Source organism: Astatotilapia calliptera, chromosome 20 (genome assembly GCF_964374335.1).
Source record: "Astatotilapia calliptera chromosome 20, fAstCal68.1, whole genome shotgun sequence".
In the NCBI taxonomy this organism is placed as follows: Eukaryota; Metazoa; Chordata; class Actinopteri; order Cichliformes; family Cichlidae; genus Astatotilapia; species Astatotilapia calliptera.
Genome location: NC_137441.1, coordinates 35,292,475 through 35,310,024, shown reverse-complemented (window position 1 = coordinate 35,310,024; position 17,550 = coordinate 35,292,475). Strand labels below are relative to the sequence as shown.

The following is a 17,550-nucleotide window of genomic DNA, read 5'->3' as shown; positions in this document are numbered from 1 at the left end:
GATGCAATACGCTGAGTGACCCTCAAATGTTTAATAAAAAACAAAAAATGGCATATGTAAATATACAGTGCGCCTGTATAAACACTACATGTACACGCGTCTTACAGAAAGCAAGCAGATATTAAAATAAAAGCAGGTGAAAATTGTTATCATGAGGTGGTTTACAATTACACTTCATCTTTAGCCCCAGGAGGTGGCAGCAAACTGCTGCATGGTCCAGAATTGAATAATGGACTGGACAGCTGTGAAACACACAGTCGATAAGTGTTATAAACCACAAAGTACAAGTGTCTGTGCGTGCCCTTGATTTATTTTTTCATGAACAATAAAAAATAATGACAACGCAAGCAAGCCCCCAATGAATAAAAGGCAACTAATTGAATCGATTGGGCCTGTGCCAACGTAGAAGGACCTCATAAGCCTCCTGGAGCTTCACAAATATTTCCTCAGCATCCTTGCTGGGGTTGTGGTCCGGATGCCACTTCTTGGCCAGCTCCCTATAACTTCGGGATATCTCCTCAAGAGAGGCCTCTGCTCCCAGAGACAATATCTGCAACATAAATACAATAAATCCAGATGAAACGGGCTAAATGGCAAGCAGAAAATGTAGACCTATTTACAGCATGCATTTCTTACCTTCAGTGCCTCTTTCTCTCTCTCAGTGTATTCTTTGAGCAGTATTTCTAGCACCTTCCTCCAGGCATCTTCATAGTACCCTCCTCCAGTAAGCACACACAATATCCGATATGGCATTAAAAGAAGGTACTCCAACACACTTCTGAGCCAAGGCAGGAACCATAAAATATCCAGCAGTGCTGCTATAGAGTCAGACAGATAGTACAGGGTGGCTGTGGTGTTGTGGAAAATACAGTAAGCCAGCGGGGCAGAGAAGGCCAGCCAACCTAGACCGATCCTATAAAGCCGTGGACCTGAGGTTGGAACAAAAAATATTTAACTTCAGGAAGCCACTTAAAACTGAATCAGAATGATTATTATCGACGTGCATAGTAAAATCATCCAATCATCTCAGATTGGTGAAACCAGCCCACCTAATTTCTGTTTGCTCCCAGGTGTCCGTGGAGGTTTGAACGTGCGGTGCTTTGCAGCAGTGACACTGGCAGCCAAGCTTATAGGAAGAGGAGATAATGTGCTGCCATAGAATAGCAGGGAGGTTGCGAGACAAGAAGTCAAAGTCTTTTGGAGATCGGATGTCTGCTGGCCAACATTGGACACCAGATGCACCCCTGCACCCACACATAAAGGCAACACAATCAAGTAGAAGAAACTGAGGGAGTTCAGTCCTATCATGGCCACAGTGCCAAAGTAGACTCCAACACACACCTGTCCTGCAAATCTGACAGGACTCACAGGAGGAGGGATTGAAGTGGGAGGCCTTTTTCTCTCTTTATTTCCTTCTTGATTGGCCTCACTAACATAAGCAGGGATGCGTATAAATTCCCTGACCCACCCAAATCCAAATCCTCCTAGTGTTAGCATCCATAGCAGAGCATGGGTGTCTCTACCTAAGTACAAATGGTGAAGGCCCAAAGGCCCACCTACTGCCCACAGGGTGTAGGCAACAATTATACTTTTTACCATGAGGCCTCAGAAGATTACCTCCTGTACAGGTGAATATTAGTCATCCTTGATACATACCTGCAATAGAGTAACAAAAAGTGTTAGTTATACCTCCAAACCTCCATCAGTGTTTTATAATTATATTATACTTTAATCAAATAATTAAAATGGAAATGTTCAGCTTATGATTTATTGGCTTTGATCTTCAATCCCATGCGCTTACATCGCCTGCTAACATTTTATTTATTTATTTAGTTTCATAACTATACTGTGTTACACCCTCCTCTGTGATCTGTCTGTTGGTCTTTGCCAGGACACTCAGATTTTTAATCTCTGCCATCCACTTCCCTGGTTAAATAATATATTATATAAGGGGGATTTATCTTAGCTCATGCTGTGTATTGTTAGTTTTACTCAACTCATTATGTGATCCAAAACATACCATTTTTGACAAAGAGTGCAACTATCTTTTCTGATCAATCGAAGATATTTGCTGTTCTTATACATCCAAATTGTATTTTAAAAAAGAGTTTGTTACTTACTGAGCCCATAATTTCAAATCCTTATCCAGAGAAATCCTTTTCCAGTGCTTTCCGTAGTTGAAGTTGCTGCATGTTGTTGCAATAGTTGGACTTTGGATCATGACAATGGGATTGCGCAGCGGCCTGAGTGCACAAAGCACATCAACACGAGCCTGTAATCATTTAAACTGATAAGACAAGTAAAAAGGCTAAAAGCGACATTTATGAAGAAAAAAGGACACTGTTGACAATGCTTCAAAGAGGGCTTAAGTTTATTTTGTAAGGAAAATAAGGACATAGCCTTAGGCCTGTATGCTAAACTTCAGCATAGGATAAGAGTATAATCCTGCTCCCCAGTGAAGCCTAAAACAACTTCACTTTTTCTGTACAATTTTACTTAAAGGTGTATAATACAAGCTTAAAGTATAAAACTCAAGTTATATCGTATTTTTTTAAATCAAAGCAAAGCACTTTTATTTTGTAAAGTGATATTCATTATCATATAAGCTAAAATATGAGATAAATATTATTAATACATCAGTAATACTTAGCATTATGCCTGATTATGAGGCTAACTGTATGTGATATAAGTAGTATCCTTGTGTGCGGGAATATATTTGTTAATAATAATAATTTAGTCCAGACAGAAATAAAGGTTTAAAACTTATTAAACTTTTGCCTATGATGGTATTGTTTAGCCTTCCATCAAAGAATTATCACCAGAACTATAATAGGGGAACAACTTGCTTGATGTTCAATTTCCTCAAGAATAAAAACATTTTGTTTTGGAAAATGGCCAAAAATATAAAAAACAAAATACACATACTTCAGTGATGTAACCTAACAAAGGCTCCTTACCTTAACTATATACTGACCAGGGGTATTTATGTGTGCAGAACCCCAGTGACCACTTATGAGCCAAGAAAAACCCCAATTGACCCTGATATTAATACCCCAATAGTCAGAAAATGTTTGATAATATATTAGGCACACCAATCTAAAACAACCATGTGCATCTGAAATAAACCTAGTTTTCATTAAGGTCATATTCCGTTTCGTTAAAGGTGTCTAGGAGAGGAGAGGAGATGATTCTCATTTAATTTTTTAATTTTTGTACGTTCTGTGCACCCCATTTATATCAGTGAGGGTAAGTTAATGCGACCAGCATCTCTCTAAATTAGTTTTAGCCAAGTGTAGCTACCTGTTCAGTCAGTGGGTGTGGACCACACGCATACCTGGAAAGTAGGCTGGGTCCACATTAATATTTCAAATCGCTGGACTGCCAAAACAATCAGCTCCCGTGGCCCCGCCCCCTGCGACCCCTCCTTTGCTGGGCTTTCGTCGGAGCTGAGCAGCCTTGCAGCAGCAGGTTAGCTCTTTAAAACCGAGCGAGCTCTGCTAGCTACACATCAACAGCATATCCAGAGAAGATGCAAAGTCGCTCAACTTTTTAACAATTCCACCCGCCTCCAGCGCTTTTAAGCCTGAGGACACTGTTATGGTTTCGGAGAATGGAAACGGACGACGTGTCGGTTAGAGAGCAACTTTTCCACAACCGTGTCCGGGAGACTATAGTAAGTAACGCCGAACCAACCCAACCGTCAGTGACTATGCTTATGAGCCCCCCGCAAACGTCGCATCACTGTAAGAAAGTCGCCTCAGTTAACGCTGTTTATTTCACTTTACCTAGCGGTAGCACGACTTTTGTTTCTCAGCTGTAGACTGCACGTCTTACTTTCTCAAGCGATAACAAGTTTGAAGTCACTTAAATGATAACGATTGAAATGTGCTCGCTCCCTGGGCTAGCTTAACCCATGTTCAAACTTTAACTGTTGCACGGATACAGCTGGTGAGCAGGCAGCAGAGAGGCACAGCATTTTGTTACTGTTGATGCTCTTTTTTCCCCCTCTGCTGTTTTATCGCAGTTTTGTATAATAGCAACAGCAACTATTTGAACCTTAGACTCGGTTCAGTTACAGCAAAGCACACGGCTCCTGACCTTTAACCCTCACATCACATCAGACGGGAGCCCGACTACTGAGATTGGAGATTGCTGAACCAGCCTATCATAAAAGCATCGTCAGGCAACACTTTATCACCTTCGTATCTTAGCATCAGGAGTCGATTCATCAACTTGGTTTGCTTTGCTCAGCTCCAGGTAGTTCGTTCTGGTTTGCAGAAGATCATGAGGTGAAAAAAATGTGAGGTTTTAAGGAACAACGTGTGTGTGTGTGTGTGTGTGTGTGTGTGTGTGTGTGTGTGTGTGTGTGTGTGTGTGTGTGTGTGTGTGTGTGTATAGATGAGTTGTATAATATGAAAAATAGTGATTCCTGTGGGAGATTGAGTCACTGCAGCAGCAAAGAAATCAGAACAGGGCTTACTGAATCCAAAAGAACATACATTAAGATTGTGATCAGTTAGACTGCTTTTATTTGTATGACGAGTCAAATTCTTGCTTTTAACTGTGAAACCTCTAAAGAATGTAGGTTTTTTTCCCAACAGACTAGGAAACCACCCCCCCCCTTTTTTTTTTTTTTTTTTTTAAGTGGTAGGCTGAGATATTTGCACATTAGGGCTGTTGGTGGCTTTTTTGTCTGCCCACATTAGGTATCAGAAGCAAGATTACATCCTCTGGAAAATATCACTTAAAATGGTATTCTACATTTGGTAGGCGGTATATATTTTCAGTGATAGATAGGATGCAGTTATTAATAAACCAAAACCAAATGAACAGCAAATAAAGTGCTTGCATTTCTTCTAATGCCCTTGTTTTGTCATTGTCCCTTTCAAATACCTAATGCTATTAGCAAGTGGCAAGTCTCAAGTCTCCAGCTTACCTCCTCATCACAGTACTTCCTCTCAGGCTTGTCAGCTGCCCCAGCACCTCTGGTTATTAATGGCTTTAGGCCAAGCCTATCTTTAATCAGCTTATTTTAAAGTCATAAACCTGTGGCAGAAGTGCATGTATGCTAGACCGAGAATAATATTTTGCACTAACAAAAAAGGCTGGATGAGACATTTTTTTAAAAGTAGAAGAGCAACTCTTTGATATCCAAAAATAATTAAATAAAAATAATTCCTTCCATCCATCTTTTTCCACTTATCCAAGTCGGGGTTTCAGTTGAGCTGAAGCCCATCCCAGCTGTCATATGGTGAGAGGTAGAGCTAACTATTTACACTCATGGCCAGTTTACAGTCACCATTCAACCTAACAGGTATGTCTCTGGACTGTGGAGGGAAACGCACACAGGTAGAACAGAGTCCACAGCCAATGGATTCGAACCCAGCACCATCTTGCTTTGAGATGATGATGCCAACCATCGCACCACCATGCTGCCATTTTACTGCATTGTATTTGTTTTAGTTATCAGTTAATCTGATGATTATTTTTTTACAGCTGTTTAGCCTATAATGAAATATTCCAAAAGGTCTTTGAGAAGCTAAACTGACTTATATTTGCTTTAAAATAACTGAATGGCTATCAGAACAGCTGCTGACTGAGTTTCTGTGGATAAACTAATGGTTTACTTGGGTAATTATTGTAACTCTTATTCATAAATAATATAATAATAGATATGCATCAATTGTGAGATGCCAAAAACGAAACAAAAGAAAACAGTGTTTTAAATTCTTTCAGTCTTTTACAGTTCTGTATTTGAAGCTAGTGTAAAACTGATGTTAGACTACAAACATCAGCCACTGATATTTCTAAATGTCTGTTTATTTACCAACAGGCCAGAGGCAGTCAACGAGGCGTGTATCATCCAATAGAGATGTTTTTATAACAACATGTCCTTAGCCGACGCATATAAATGCTGGTTTAGCTACTGAGAATGCTCTCGTATTAGATATCCAAAGCATGCAAGCAGCTGTTCCATTAGTGCTTCTTTTTTGATTCTGAGGAAATATGATGGAAAAATAATGCACGTATCAATGCACAGGGTAGATACATTTTTCCATAGGTGCATGACAAAGATATGCTATAAAGGCTATTTCTATATGCAACAAACATGCTTGCAGCTATTTGCCTGTCATGAGAACAGATGAGAGTAGTTTAATAATAATAATAATCAGTTAGATATCTTGTTGGAGTGAAGACAAGTGGTAAAATTCTGTGCTTGACTAAAAGGGGGGGGACGGTATTTATGTGAAGTATGACACTTTCTGGCTTCTGGTCAGAAGCCTCCCAGTTGGACCAGTTGGTACCGGATTCCTAAAAGTCGACAGTAATTCCAAACAAATTCTAATTCGATGAAATGTACTATACCTGTTTGGCCAAAGGCATAATAAACAGTTAATAATCAGTGGGAAAGTGCGATTACAGCCAAGTGCATGTCTTCACTTGAGCTGATTGTGTTCTTGTAAATCATCTTGGGTATCAGCAGATAGTAGAAAATTGAAGCGCAGAGAGCGTAGCTCGGCTGTGGGGGTAAACAGCCGAGCTAGGAGTGCTCATCCACAGACCACAGCCTGAGCCTGGTCGGATCAAGAAGGATCAGTGTCTAGCACGATAAAAGGTCATGATGATAAAATCTTGCAGTAGAGAACTGGAACAGCCAGCATCAGCGCACACTGATATCTATTCCCCGCTTAGAAAAGAGCACTGTAATATTTGTATAATACCTGAGTCTCAGGCGCTCTGACTGAAAACTATAATAGCTCAGAACTGATGGGTTTGAGTCTTAGGAGTGACTTTCTGCAGTACTTTTGAGAGAAGGAAAACAGAGGACAATGTGTTGGATGGATCATCCCCCCCCCCCCCCCCTTAATTTTTTATTTATTTATTTATTTTAGTTTATTTGTTATTGAGAGACTCTATTGAAACGCTTAAGTATTAATTAATAATTATTGCAGACCATTAAATTGTGCTTAAGGTGTCTACTTTAAAAGCGAGTCCAGTTTTGGAAGAGATGCTTTGTCTTCGTTCTTCAAGGATTCAAGGAAACTTTATTGTCATTCACATCACATGTTTAAATGAGGTGAAACAAAATTACATTTCTGCTCTGTTCTTCTGCTCCTTTGTAAATTTTCACACAAACTGCACGGCTGGGCGAGATGAGAACATTTGCACTTCAGCTGTTTTTTGTTTTCTTCGGCAGAACAATTTTTGAATTACTCTGTGGATTGTGAAATAGTCTGCACTGACACTTTGTGTCACGCTAGAGCCTGAAATTCTCTAAACTCTCCCCTCAGCAGCCCTCTGTGGCCTGCCAGCTCTCAGTATGGCCAATTTAGCACGTTTTCCCCCCACCACACTCTACCTGTTTCTCACCCAACCTTTGTTTTCTACTTTTCTTGTTGTTGGATTAACCATAACAAGGTCCTTTCTAAATCCGACTGCATTATTCAACAATTTACGCAGACTGAGCTGATTAGTTGTTGCGCACAGTCGTTTGTTTTTTCCATGGTGCAGCTTTTGTGCTGCCACTGATCATTTCCTCTCGCACAGACTCTCAACTGTTTGTTTTTTTTTTTTATCTCACACAGCAAGTGCAAGATTAAACTAAAATAACAAACTTTTGTGTAAACTCGATTTAGCAACAGGTTTTATACGACGTTGTATTTCTGCAGAGAGCCTCTCCCTCTGTGTTTGTTGCTGTTGTTACCTTAGGGACAAACGTCTTCATTGTGCTGTGCATACAGGGCTCCCCAGAGGCTCTGGAACAGGAATGTTTTCATTGATACTTGTGGTTTGGCAACATCAGTTCATTCATGACTCACAGCAACACTTTGTTGCACTGATAAAAATGTATTGACGTGAAATTAATGCCACACAGTTTAGCTGTCAGATAAATCAGGATTCAGCATTAAACGGTCACATCTTCTGCACGTTCAGCAGCTTAGCTTACATTGCTGAGCTTGTCCAAGTTGCTCAGGTATGTTTTATACTTGGGTGCGTTTCTGAGCAGGAGCTACCATTGGTGCTTGCTTATTGTCTTATCTGTGGCAGGCAGCGGTTTGATCCATTGTTGTATTAATGTAAAGAGATTTAATTAGAGTTGGCATGTTGAGGGCTTTCCCAGACAACAGATTGCTGGTGGAAGACTGGTTTAACCTAAATTTGTTGCTTTAACGTAATGGTAAGCAGTGTGGAGGGGGATCACTCACCCACTGGCATTAACCCTTCTCTCTTTTACTCTCTCATAATCCTTCTCAGTTTATCACAGTGACCTTTTTTTTTTTTTTTTTGGACCAAATGGGTAATCTTCAGACGTAATCTGTGTCTCTCTTGGCGTAGGCAAACTCGCATAGCCAGAGTGGAAAGCTGTGTGAGGAACACATTCTGTAATCCCCAAATGTCTTTTCTCTGCTTTCTCCCAACTTACACTAAACCAGACATGTCAGCAGTTTAAAGTAAATCTATTGCTCATTGACTCATTGATTAACATAGCATGACAGGTGGTTTACATAGCTAATCTTATTTATGTAAAACACTGGTCCCTTTTAATGCCTGTCCTCAGACCTTTAAATGCAAAAATAACACTAGAATTTTCTCTGTTTCTTCTGCAGATCTGTGTTCTCCTGTTTACTTGCCTTTACATGCTGTCCTACCTCATCCTTAACCAATTCAGGAAGACTGCAGAGTTTGTCACAGGTGAGTTTTCTGCAACACACGAATACTGCACTGTGAGAACGTTTTCTATCAAAAGCTTCTAAAGAATTGCCTGCAGCAGAATCAGTGATGATGTTGACAAGCACACTGTCTACATTGGTGAGTGGGTGGAAGTAGGCAATACTTTTCAACCAAGCACAGGTGTTGTTCAGAAATTACCCATTCTATTTTGAGCAGTCTTTGTTTTCTAGTTTGTGTGCAGGCTGCAGCAGGATTTTTCTTTTGAGCTTTATTTGAAGAGTCTTCAGAAACCTGAATAATGCTCAGGCAAGCAGTAAAATCAATATTGTTTGCATACATGAATGTACCACATATGCACCCTAGCAGGAAGGCAGCTGTGAGCTTAGGGCTAGAGTAACTAAATGTATTCACCTCGTTAGGCTGAAAGCATGTGAACCATACACATGACAAAAGATGTTTGCTTTTTGTTTTCTGACTTTTCGCTGTCTGGAAAAGTGTAGTAAGATGTGTTTTGGTGAACACAGACATTATAAAAATAGCACTATAGCTAATAAGCAACCTTCATGTAGTTACAGTTAAGTAATAACTGTTGGTGTACATGCCCATGTCGTAACACTGCCTCCACCATCTTTGTGGTGTCCTAAAAGTTTTCACCTTTTTGTGAACCCTCTGTATTTTCATGAAGGTAAATCTGTATTGTAGACACTGACAGTAACACTCTTACCTCTTTGCTCTTGAATTGTTTAGATGTTATGAAGGTTTTTTTGGTAACCATCAAAGTAATTCTGTATTCATGGACTTTATTTGTCTTCCCGTCATCTTTCAGGCCTTTTGTTGGTGCTGAGCTGGGCAGTAAATGTTTTCTTTTATAACAGCTGAAAATCTACAATTAATTCACAGCTGGATTGTTTGATTTAAAATCCATTGTGTCAAAGTACATAAGCAACATTATAAATAATTTTATTGTAAAAAAAAAAGTTCTTAATGTTTAACACAAATGTTGAAAGTGCTGAAGTGTGACTGCAGAACTTTCAACAGTTACATAATAAATCCAATAACTTCCCACAATTGGAAGCAGATGTGAGATGTCCAACTAGTCAGGTCTCTGTGCTCCACTGTGATTGGGTGGGAGTCTGGGAGATGGCCAGATGCTTTTTTTTTTTTTTTTTTCTTAAATAGGGAGCGAGGAAAACCTGCTATATATTAGCTCACTGCTGAAAAAGTCTGTGCATCAACAACAATGGAACAGTTGTGCCCTGCAGCCTAAATGACAATTGTGCAACAGCACTGCACAAAGTTGTTTTTGTCTATAAAGATTCAAGAACTGGTTTTTGCTCCTTAGGCTTATCTTCTATATCTATATTTCTCCTCTGTGCCAATATTGATACAGTAAGGAAAATACTGTAGTACTGAGCTACAGAAATTCAAATAGTGAATTTAGACATGAACTTTGTAGCAAGATCTTAAACATTTATTCATTTTTTAAAGCTTAAAGAGGAAATGGAGACATTTATAGAAGTGTTTGTTTGGTATTCTTAATTCCCCGCTCTTTCTGTATCCTGCCTATAGGTAGTTCAGTTTTATTAGAGTCTGGGTTTTGCTTGAACAGAATGTTCCAAACATACTCGTCCCCCGCTTACTCCCCTTTCTGAAGCCGTTGCTTTTTGCTGCACTTCTACACACGCCCAAACACACGCACACTGAATGTGTTCTGTGCTTAGGCTTTCCTACAATGTAAAAGTCAGGTAGTTGCATGTGAAAACAAACTGAGGTCTGTCAGTTATGTAATGAGTGTTGCTCTGTTCCCTTGTAGATGATGTCGAAGATGCCACTGTCAACAAAATTGCGTAAGTGAAAAACACAACTGATTAACTAGCTGGTATCAGTCTGTTCTCACTCCCACTCCATATGATTGAGCAGATACCAAGTCAGTGTGGCGTGTGTAGTGACCCAATACCATTTGGCTTTGGATTTATTGCCCTGCCTTGTGTGTGTGTGTGTGTGTGTGTGTGTGTGTGTGTGTGTAATGGTGTGACTTCCATGTCACTCTGCCCTTTGTCCTTACACGCCGGCACTATATTACCTTATTCATGGCCACTGTAGCCTTTCATCTACGCTGTGGTGTTTGAGGCTAAACATAAATAAATGCACAACACTCACAAATGGTGTTTCTTCTTTTTCCAGGCTGTGGCTGTGCACATTCACCCTGTCTGTTGCAGTCTGTGCTGTGCTCCTTCTCCCCATTTCCATTCTGTCCAATGAGGTGCTGCTCACCTTCCCACAGAGCTACTACATGCAGTGGCTCAATGGATCTCTTATTCATGGTACATCTGTCTGTTTTTTTTTTTTAAGCAGGGATGACACCAAACCAAACATCAAATAGAGATCTGTTTTAAAACTGGAACAGAATGAACAGTAGTGATGCCCTCTAGATCAATATTAAACAGGCCTGTGTCCAAACTGATAATTATTACTGACAGAGAAGCTGTGACCTCACTGTTCAATTCAGTCAAGTTTTCCAATCTCAGTGGAATGCCAGTGTCTCATTGTGAAGAACTGTGGTGCTGATTAATGTGAAAGTAACCTTTGCTGTAATGATTTTAGCTTATTTTGTTCTGTAATTATCGCACATTGCAATGTATGTATACAGTCTTGTCAGTGTTGGGAAGGCTGAGCCTCATGGTGGCCGATCTGGGTACTGCTAAAACTAATGCTAATCAGCGTTTGCCCCAAAAATAACAAATGAAAAATCTGTCTTGACAGGTTTGTGGAACCTAGTTTTCCTTTTCTCCAACTTGTCCCTGGTCTTCCTCATGCCTTTTGCATATTTCTTCACTGAGTCCGAGGGATTTGCAGGATCCAGAAAGGTAGCATTTTTAGCACAAGCTCACATTGGAGACTCAAAATGATTTATAGATGCAAGTCCACAGTGCCTGTTTTCGCACCCATCTGCTCACACATCATCTACTTTGGTTGTGTAGGGTGTAATGGCACGAGTTTATGAAGCAGTTGTGCTGCTGTTGCTGCTGGCCCTGCTTGTGCTGGGCATTGTGTGGGTGGCATCAGCCCTCCTACATGACAACATAGCCCGGAAGAGCCTCTACGGTGAGTCAACCACAGATTCCTCAATGACAGGTAGTTTTTATATGTTTCATATAGCCACTTGTGATGCTCTATCTCTCTCTCTCTGGATTTCAGACCTGTGGGAGTATTACCTTCCCTATCTGTACTCGGGGATCTCTCTCTTTGGAGTGCTGCTGCTTTTATGTTAGTATATCTCATTCACAGTTGGTGGAGTAGCTATAAACCTGGTTCTATGGCTTTTGCATATCATCATCTCTGTGCTTCTCTCCTCAGTGTGCACTCCCTTAGGGTTGTCACGAATGTTCAGTGTAACGGGCAGCCTGCTAGTCAAACCACGGGTGAGTCACAGGCTCAGTGTCTTGAATTTAAACAAGTCTAGTTGTCTAAAGCTATGCTAGCAACCCACTGAGTCAGTACAACTTTTCTTCTAACACAACTTGTTCCATCTTCAAAATCCACACTTCCTGCTGGTTCCAATCATGTTGTTAATTTGTAGTGTTTATTACATGAGGTGCAACTAAAGAAAGCATACTGAATTATCAATTTTGAGTGTGCTGTTGATGCACACTAGTCAGGGGAGTACACAAAGTAAATGAGCAAGCTACATATAGCTAGTAAACAATTCAAATGAGTTGGTTGGTTTTTAAAAATGGGAAGCTTCTGAAACCAAAACCTTTTAATGCCTCTGAGGTTTAATTAATAGTTTTCCAACGTCTATTAAAATGCAGAGCACCATGACTTAATGTAATAAATGTACATAATTGGTTTATACTAGTCTCTTTAAAGAACAGTATGTACTACTGTTTGGTCGTGGCTTTACTTGAACATGTTGAACTTTCCCAAATAGCAGTGAAAAACTGCTGTGAATGGCCTAAATGTCTGTGCTATATTTCACTGCAGTGGTGTCAGAACACCTGAACATGACCATTTCAACTTGTGCCTGTGAACTCATTAAAAATCGAATTGACTGATTGGTCCTGTCCTCTCTAGCTGCTGGAAGATGTTGAAGATACTCTGAGCTGCACCACATTTGAGGAAGACTCTCTCTCCAGGAAAATCAACTGTAAGTAGGTGATAGTGTTCACAAGAACGTTTCCTCTGGTTACTTCTCTCTGTTAGGTTAATTGGTTATTCAAAATTGGCCGTGGATGTGAGGTGTTTGAAGACTATAGGAAAAAGTACTTTATCAATGTGTGGTTAAAATGTGTAGTCTGGGGTGGTCATTAAGTGTAGAAAGGTGCTATATAAATACATTTATTTGTTTTTTATATTCATCCTTAAATTAACTGGTTGACATTTTCTCCTTCCCACCATCATGCGTGTGATTGTAGGTGGCAGTACATCCTGCTGGGTCAAGCTGAACATGGAGGCTCTGAAAAAAGAGTACCAAGCCGTCCAGAGTAAGCGCGTCGCCCTGGGTAAGACTGGGTGAACAGGCTGTCTCTCTGCTGGAGTTCTCGCACAGTGATTACAGAGTGTAGTCATTTGTTGTTGTCGCTTTTCTGTCTTTCTTGTTTTCCCCACAGAGATGCGGAGGAAAGCGTCCCCATGGCAGCGGAACCTGGGCTACCCGCTTGCAATGCTTGTGCTTCTCGCACTGACGGTACTTGCATGACTATCAATATAAGCATCAATTCTACTTTAAGTTTAATTTATCAAGACCACAATTATTTTTTGTTTTTTAAAGTATTATTTTGTAATTGTCTCTTGTGTCTGTAGGTGATGTGTGTGCTGATGGTCTGTTTCAACGTGCTGGAGTTGCTGCTGGATGAAACAGCCATGCCCAGAGGAATGGAGGTGGAGTTTCTGCCAAAACAGAATTAATAAATGCGCCCCTTTTAAAGGTTTATGTGCTACAGCTAGTCGTGATGATATATTGAGGATTGTTATTTTTGTGTGTTGTAGGACCCTCACCTTGGGATGGCCTCCTTTTCAATGTTTGGCTCACTGGGTGCTGCTGTTCAAGTAGTTCTCATTCTGTATCCTTTCATCCTCCCATCTTACAATTGGGTGCACATAGAGTTAATTAGTTGTCTACATTTGGCGCAGCCACTCACCAGGATGCCCTTGATATTTCACCAGGGCGTGGGTGATGTTGACTCATGCTGTCACACTCACACATTGGAAGCACCTTTTATTTTTTTTGTAGCCTACTTCTTGGGTGCTCTTTACCACTCTGCCTTCCACTGTTATCCTTAAAATTATTTTCAGTTATCTGATGGTGTCCTCAGTGGTGGGCTTCTATAGTTCCCCTCTCTTCACTGGCCTCCTGCCTCGTGCACAAGACACCAACCTCACACAGGTACCCAGTGGTCAGCAGGCTCACATATTTCATCCAGAAACTGTTGTTTTCACTAAAGATGGTAACCTCTAATTTTTTTCAGATAATCGCCAACTGTGTTTCACTGCTTATCCTGAGCTCTGCACTGCCGGTGTTTTCACGCACTCTTGGTAAGCATGAAGCACAAATGAGAAGTGGGGCATTAACATTTCAAAGTTTCTAGCCTTGTCCACAGTTTTGCTCCTCTGTAATTCTGTGTGTGTTATGTGTGACTGAGCATATAGTCAATGTTTATGTATATTACACAATCTTAACAATGCACTGTGTGCATGAAATACTAATAAGTTAGTTAGACTGTAATGGAAAACAACAACATTTTGAACAATTGTCTTTGACGTTACATGAAATAAAAAGTTTACCCTGACTCTGCTTTGACTGCATCTATAAAATGGAAAGCATTTGTGTAGTTTTAATGATGTCCACAGGAGGGCGTTTGTATGCCATGAATATTGTGCCTGCAGGTGAATTGGGGCTTTGGCACATTTTTCACAAGTTTTGCTTCTGTTATTTTGTGTTAGGGATCACCCGTTTCGACCTACTGGGAGACTTTGGTCGATATAACTGGCTTGGGAACTTCTACGTTGTATTTCTATACAACATGCTGTTTGCTGGCCTCACCTCTGCCTCCCTGATAAAGACGGTCACCTGGGCAGTACAAAGAGAGCTCATCCGTGCCTTTGGTCAGTCTACTTTCATTTTGAATTTATGAAGCAAAGTGAACAACGTTTGTAAGCATATACTTTTTTTTCTGTCAGTGAGACTGAGCTGTGCTTAAATTCATTGCACTTGGATATCTCTTTCATAACTTTCCCCACCTTTGGCCCCATTTCCCTATGGGCTGGTCTCTCTTCCTCAGATAGAAAGAATACAATTCTTTCAGGAAATTGTAAAGGGACAGGAGGAGAGTCAGGTCTCCTTGGGGACCTTCAGGCACACCGCCCTAGACCCCTCACAGCACACACACACACACACACACACACACCCTCCAAACCTCCACCCAACACAAACAACCACTCGGAGCATGGGCACGCCAAACTCACACATGCATACACACAATCCCCTTCCTCACACTCCAGATAGCATCTCTGCGCTGTGGCAGCTCTGCTGCACTTTCCCATTGCCTCCCAGCATACTTTTGTTCTGTGGTTAATAGACTTTCAATTCACCTAAATCACAATTTTTCCTAGCTTTGCAAATGTAATGCTCCACCTTTTGATTGTGTGATATTATAGTCCTTGTTTCTCTCTCTGTACAGGTCTCCACAGACTACCTTTAACTGTGTCACGCTCCACCGTCCCCTTCAGGCTCCTCCTGGCCAGTGGATTGTCTAAAATCCAGTGACTTTTTTGGGTTTTTTTTCCTTCTCATGACTGCCTTTCCTAACCTTTAAAAACTGAGCCATTTCAGAGGTGTACCCGGCGGATTAAAGGCATTCACAGTTCAGTCTCTTTGCCAGCTGGTACATGGATCAGGTCACCACGTGTGAAGAGACTGAAGAATGTGAGTCTGTTTGCACTGTGTCCAGTGGGAGCACCGCTTGATGCTGTGTTCAGTGACCAATATATCAGGGTCCAAGTTTATACTGCTTTTTGACTGCAAAGGCAAATACTGGTACAAGTGGTTACCGAGTCACAGGTGTGACTGGATCGAGGGGAAAAGGGATTAAAGCCATATTAGCAACGATAACAGAGCCCCTGCAAAGTCATGCTTTGTAAAAAGAGGATCCTTTAGCAGCTGTTTGTCTGACATATGTGAAAGTCAGCAGAGTTATTTTAAAATATTGCATTGTAGCTGTGACATAATTTCCTCTTCCTCCTTCAGGTCGACTGAGTGCTCTCTCTTTCTTTGCGGCTTCCCCACGCCTTCCTCTTTAAGTACCACCACTATTTTAAGACTGGAAGATCTTCTACTTCCATGTGTTTGGATGTTCCAGTCTGCACCAGTGTTATGTTGGTTAATAAAAGGAAGTCGTTAGTGGGGAGCTGATGGGACAGAGAGCAGTTCAGTTGTCTGCGGATCTGCGGGTTACACACAGGGAATGTGAGGTTGACGTGATGGTCTCAGTGTTGGAGCTCTTTTCTTTGTCTTTTACACACTGAGGTTACCAGTAGGATTAAGAGCATTTTGTACGACGGCTTGACTTTACAAAAAAAACAAAAAACTGAAAGCTTTACACTTTGTCTTATAAAATGTATTTGAATGCCATGTGACACTCACTAGTGGGAACTCGCTGCCTTAAAAAAACCAATCAAACTGTGAATCATTAAGCATTTGTGTGGGGAAAGTGCAATATTGTGTATGTAAAAGCACACTTTTTAACTTTAGCAAAAGTTATGTTTTCAGTTAATTTTCTGTGATGTTTATTTTGCTTTCATCTCATTCCTCTGTGTTGGAAACTGGAGTGAATGCATCAGATAATGTCAGAATATTTTGGAACAGCTATGTGGCTGTCAGGCTTTTTTTAGAGGTTAGATTATCTACTGTCAGCATTATCTCATCATCTGATATGTGTTGGTGATCCTGTGTCACAGGTTACTTTTGCTGCTGTATCAGCAGGTTATTTGCTGTTGGTTTGACCAGCAGGGGACACTATCTCTTAAGTCCAATGGCAATATAACCCCTAATTCTGTCTGGTTAGTTATTGTATGCATTATATGTGGACAACTCTGAGGTTTACTCATTTCACTTGTTCTGAAAAAGTTCTTATGGATTTTTCTGGCATTGTGTGTTGTTTTTATTATTTATGGTTGTTTGGGAATCCATACTTTGCATTTTGATTTATTACTACTCTCTTTTCAAACAGTTAAAGAAAATGTTTAGTTGTTCTGAAAGATTTCGAAAAGAAAACTTGAAATGCTGTTGTTTCAGATTTTCCTACATACTACTTTTTTTTAAACTATTACGTGAATGTTTTTGAACAATAATCAATAAAAATGTGTTTTTGACCTCTTTGTATGCGTTTTGTTTTGTCTTTGAACGCACAACAAGGTTATTATTATTTATTCATTTCTTTGATGCAGTTACATCTCCTAACATGTGGCCTGTAGTGGGTGTGTTACTGGTAAGAGACGTCTGTCCTCCGTGTCCCTCCACCCTTTAGTGCACTACTTTAATCAGCAGCAGAAGAAAGCTGTATTTGGGCCTGTCTGTCAGCGGCGTCCACCCGCGACGCCACTGCAGCCGTTGCCCATGCTTTCCCCACTTTGATGCAAATGCCAGATAACCTTCCAAATCAGGAGAAGCGGCGTTCACTTACGATCACTCCTTCACATCCCCACCACCCACCTCCTTTGTTTCATTCCTTTTCCCTCGCCTATTGTTCATTTCCTATTTTTCTTTCTTTTTTATCTAAAGTCTGTTCAAGAAAACCCCAGCTGATTAATTTCTCCCTGTTGATTTTTTTTTTCTTGCATCTCTTGTTTTGCTTCTTTGGATGTTTTAATTAAGATTAT

General features: G+C 40.5%; 2 protein-coding genes across 3 annotated transcripts; one reads left to right on the top strand and one right to left on the bottom strand.

Moving 5' to 3' along the window:
* Positions 1 to 16: 16 nt before the first annotated feature.
* On the bottom strand, positions 17 to 2,248 carry dnajc22 (DnaJ (Hsp40) homolog, subfamily C, member 22). The gene is made up of 4 exons (XM_026155258.2): positions 2,121 to 2,248; positions 1,050 to 1,656; positions 637 to 929; positions 17 to 550 (listed from the first exon to the last, which is right to left on the bottom strand). Exons 2-4 carry the CDS (start codon positions 1,597 to 1,599, stop codon positions 374 to 376), a joined length of 1,020 nt encoding a protein of 339 aa, XP_026011043.1. The 5' UTR covers positions 1,600 to 1,656; positions 2,121 to 2,248; the 3' UTR covers positions 17 to 373.
* A 1,178-nt stretch (positions 2,249 to 3,426) lies between these two features.
* On the top strand, positions 3,427 to 17,043 carry lmbr1l (limb development membrane protein 1-like). 2 transcript variants are annotated; one of them, XM_026155252.2, is made up of 17 exons: positions 3,427 to 3,673; positions 8,610 to 8,694; positions 10,487 to 10,520; positions 10,858 to 10,997; positions 11,437 to 11,540; positions 11,655 to 11,778; positions 11,872 to 11,940; positions 12,031 to 12,095; positions 12,748 to 12,820; positions 13,089 to 13,157; positions 13,284 to 13,360; positions 13,477 to 13,554; positions 13,663 to 13,736; positions 13,969 to 14,059; positions 14,142 to 14,208; positions 14,617 to 14,778; positions 15,354 to 17,043. In XM_026155252.2, the coding sequence occupies exons 1-17, from the start codon at positions 3,611 to 3,613 to the stop codon at positions 15,437 to 15,439; spliced, it is 1,461 nt and encodes a 486-aa protein (XP_026011037.1). In that variant the 5' UTR covers positions 3,427 to 3,610; the 3' UTR covers positions 15,440 to 17,043. The 2 variants fall into 2 exon arrangements, with proteins under 2 accessions (XP_026011037.1, XP_026011035.1); XM_026155250.2 differs by having other exon boundaries at positions 3,429 to 3,673; positions 13,089 to 13,175.
* Positions 17,044 to 17,550: the final 507 nt, after the last annotated feature.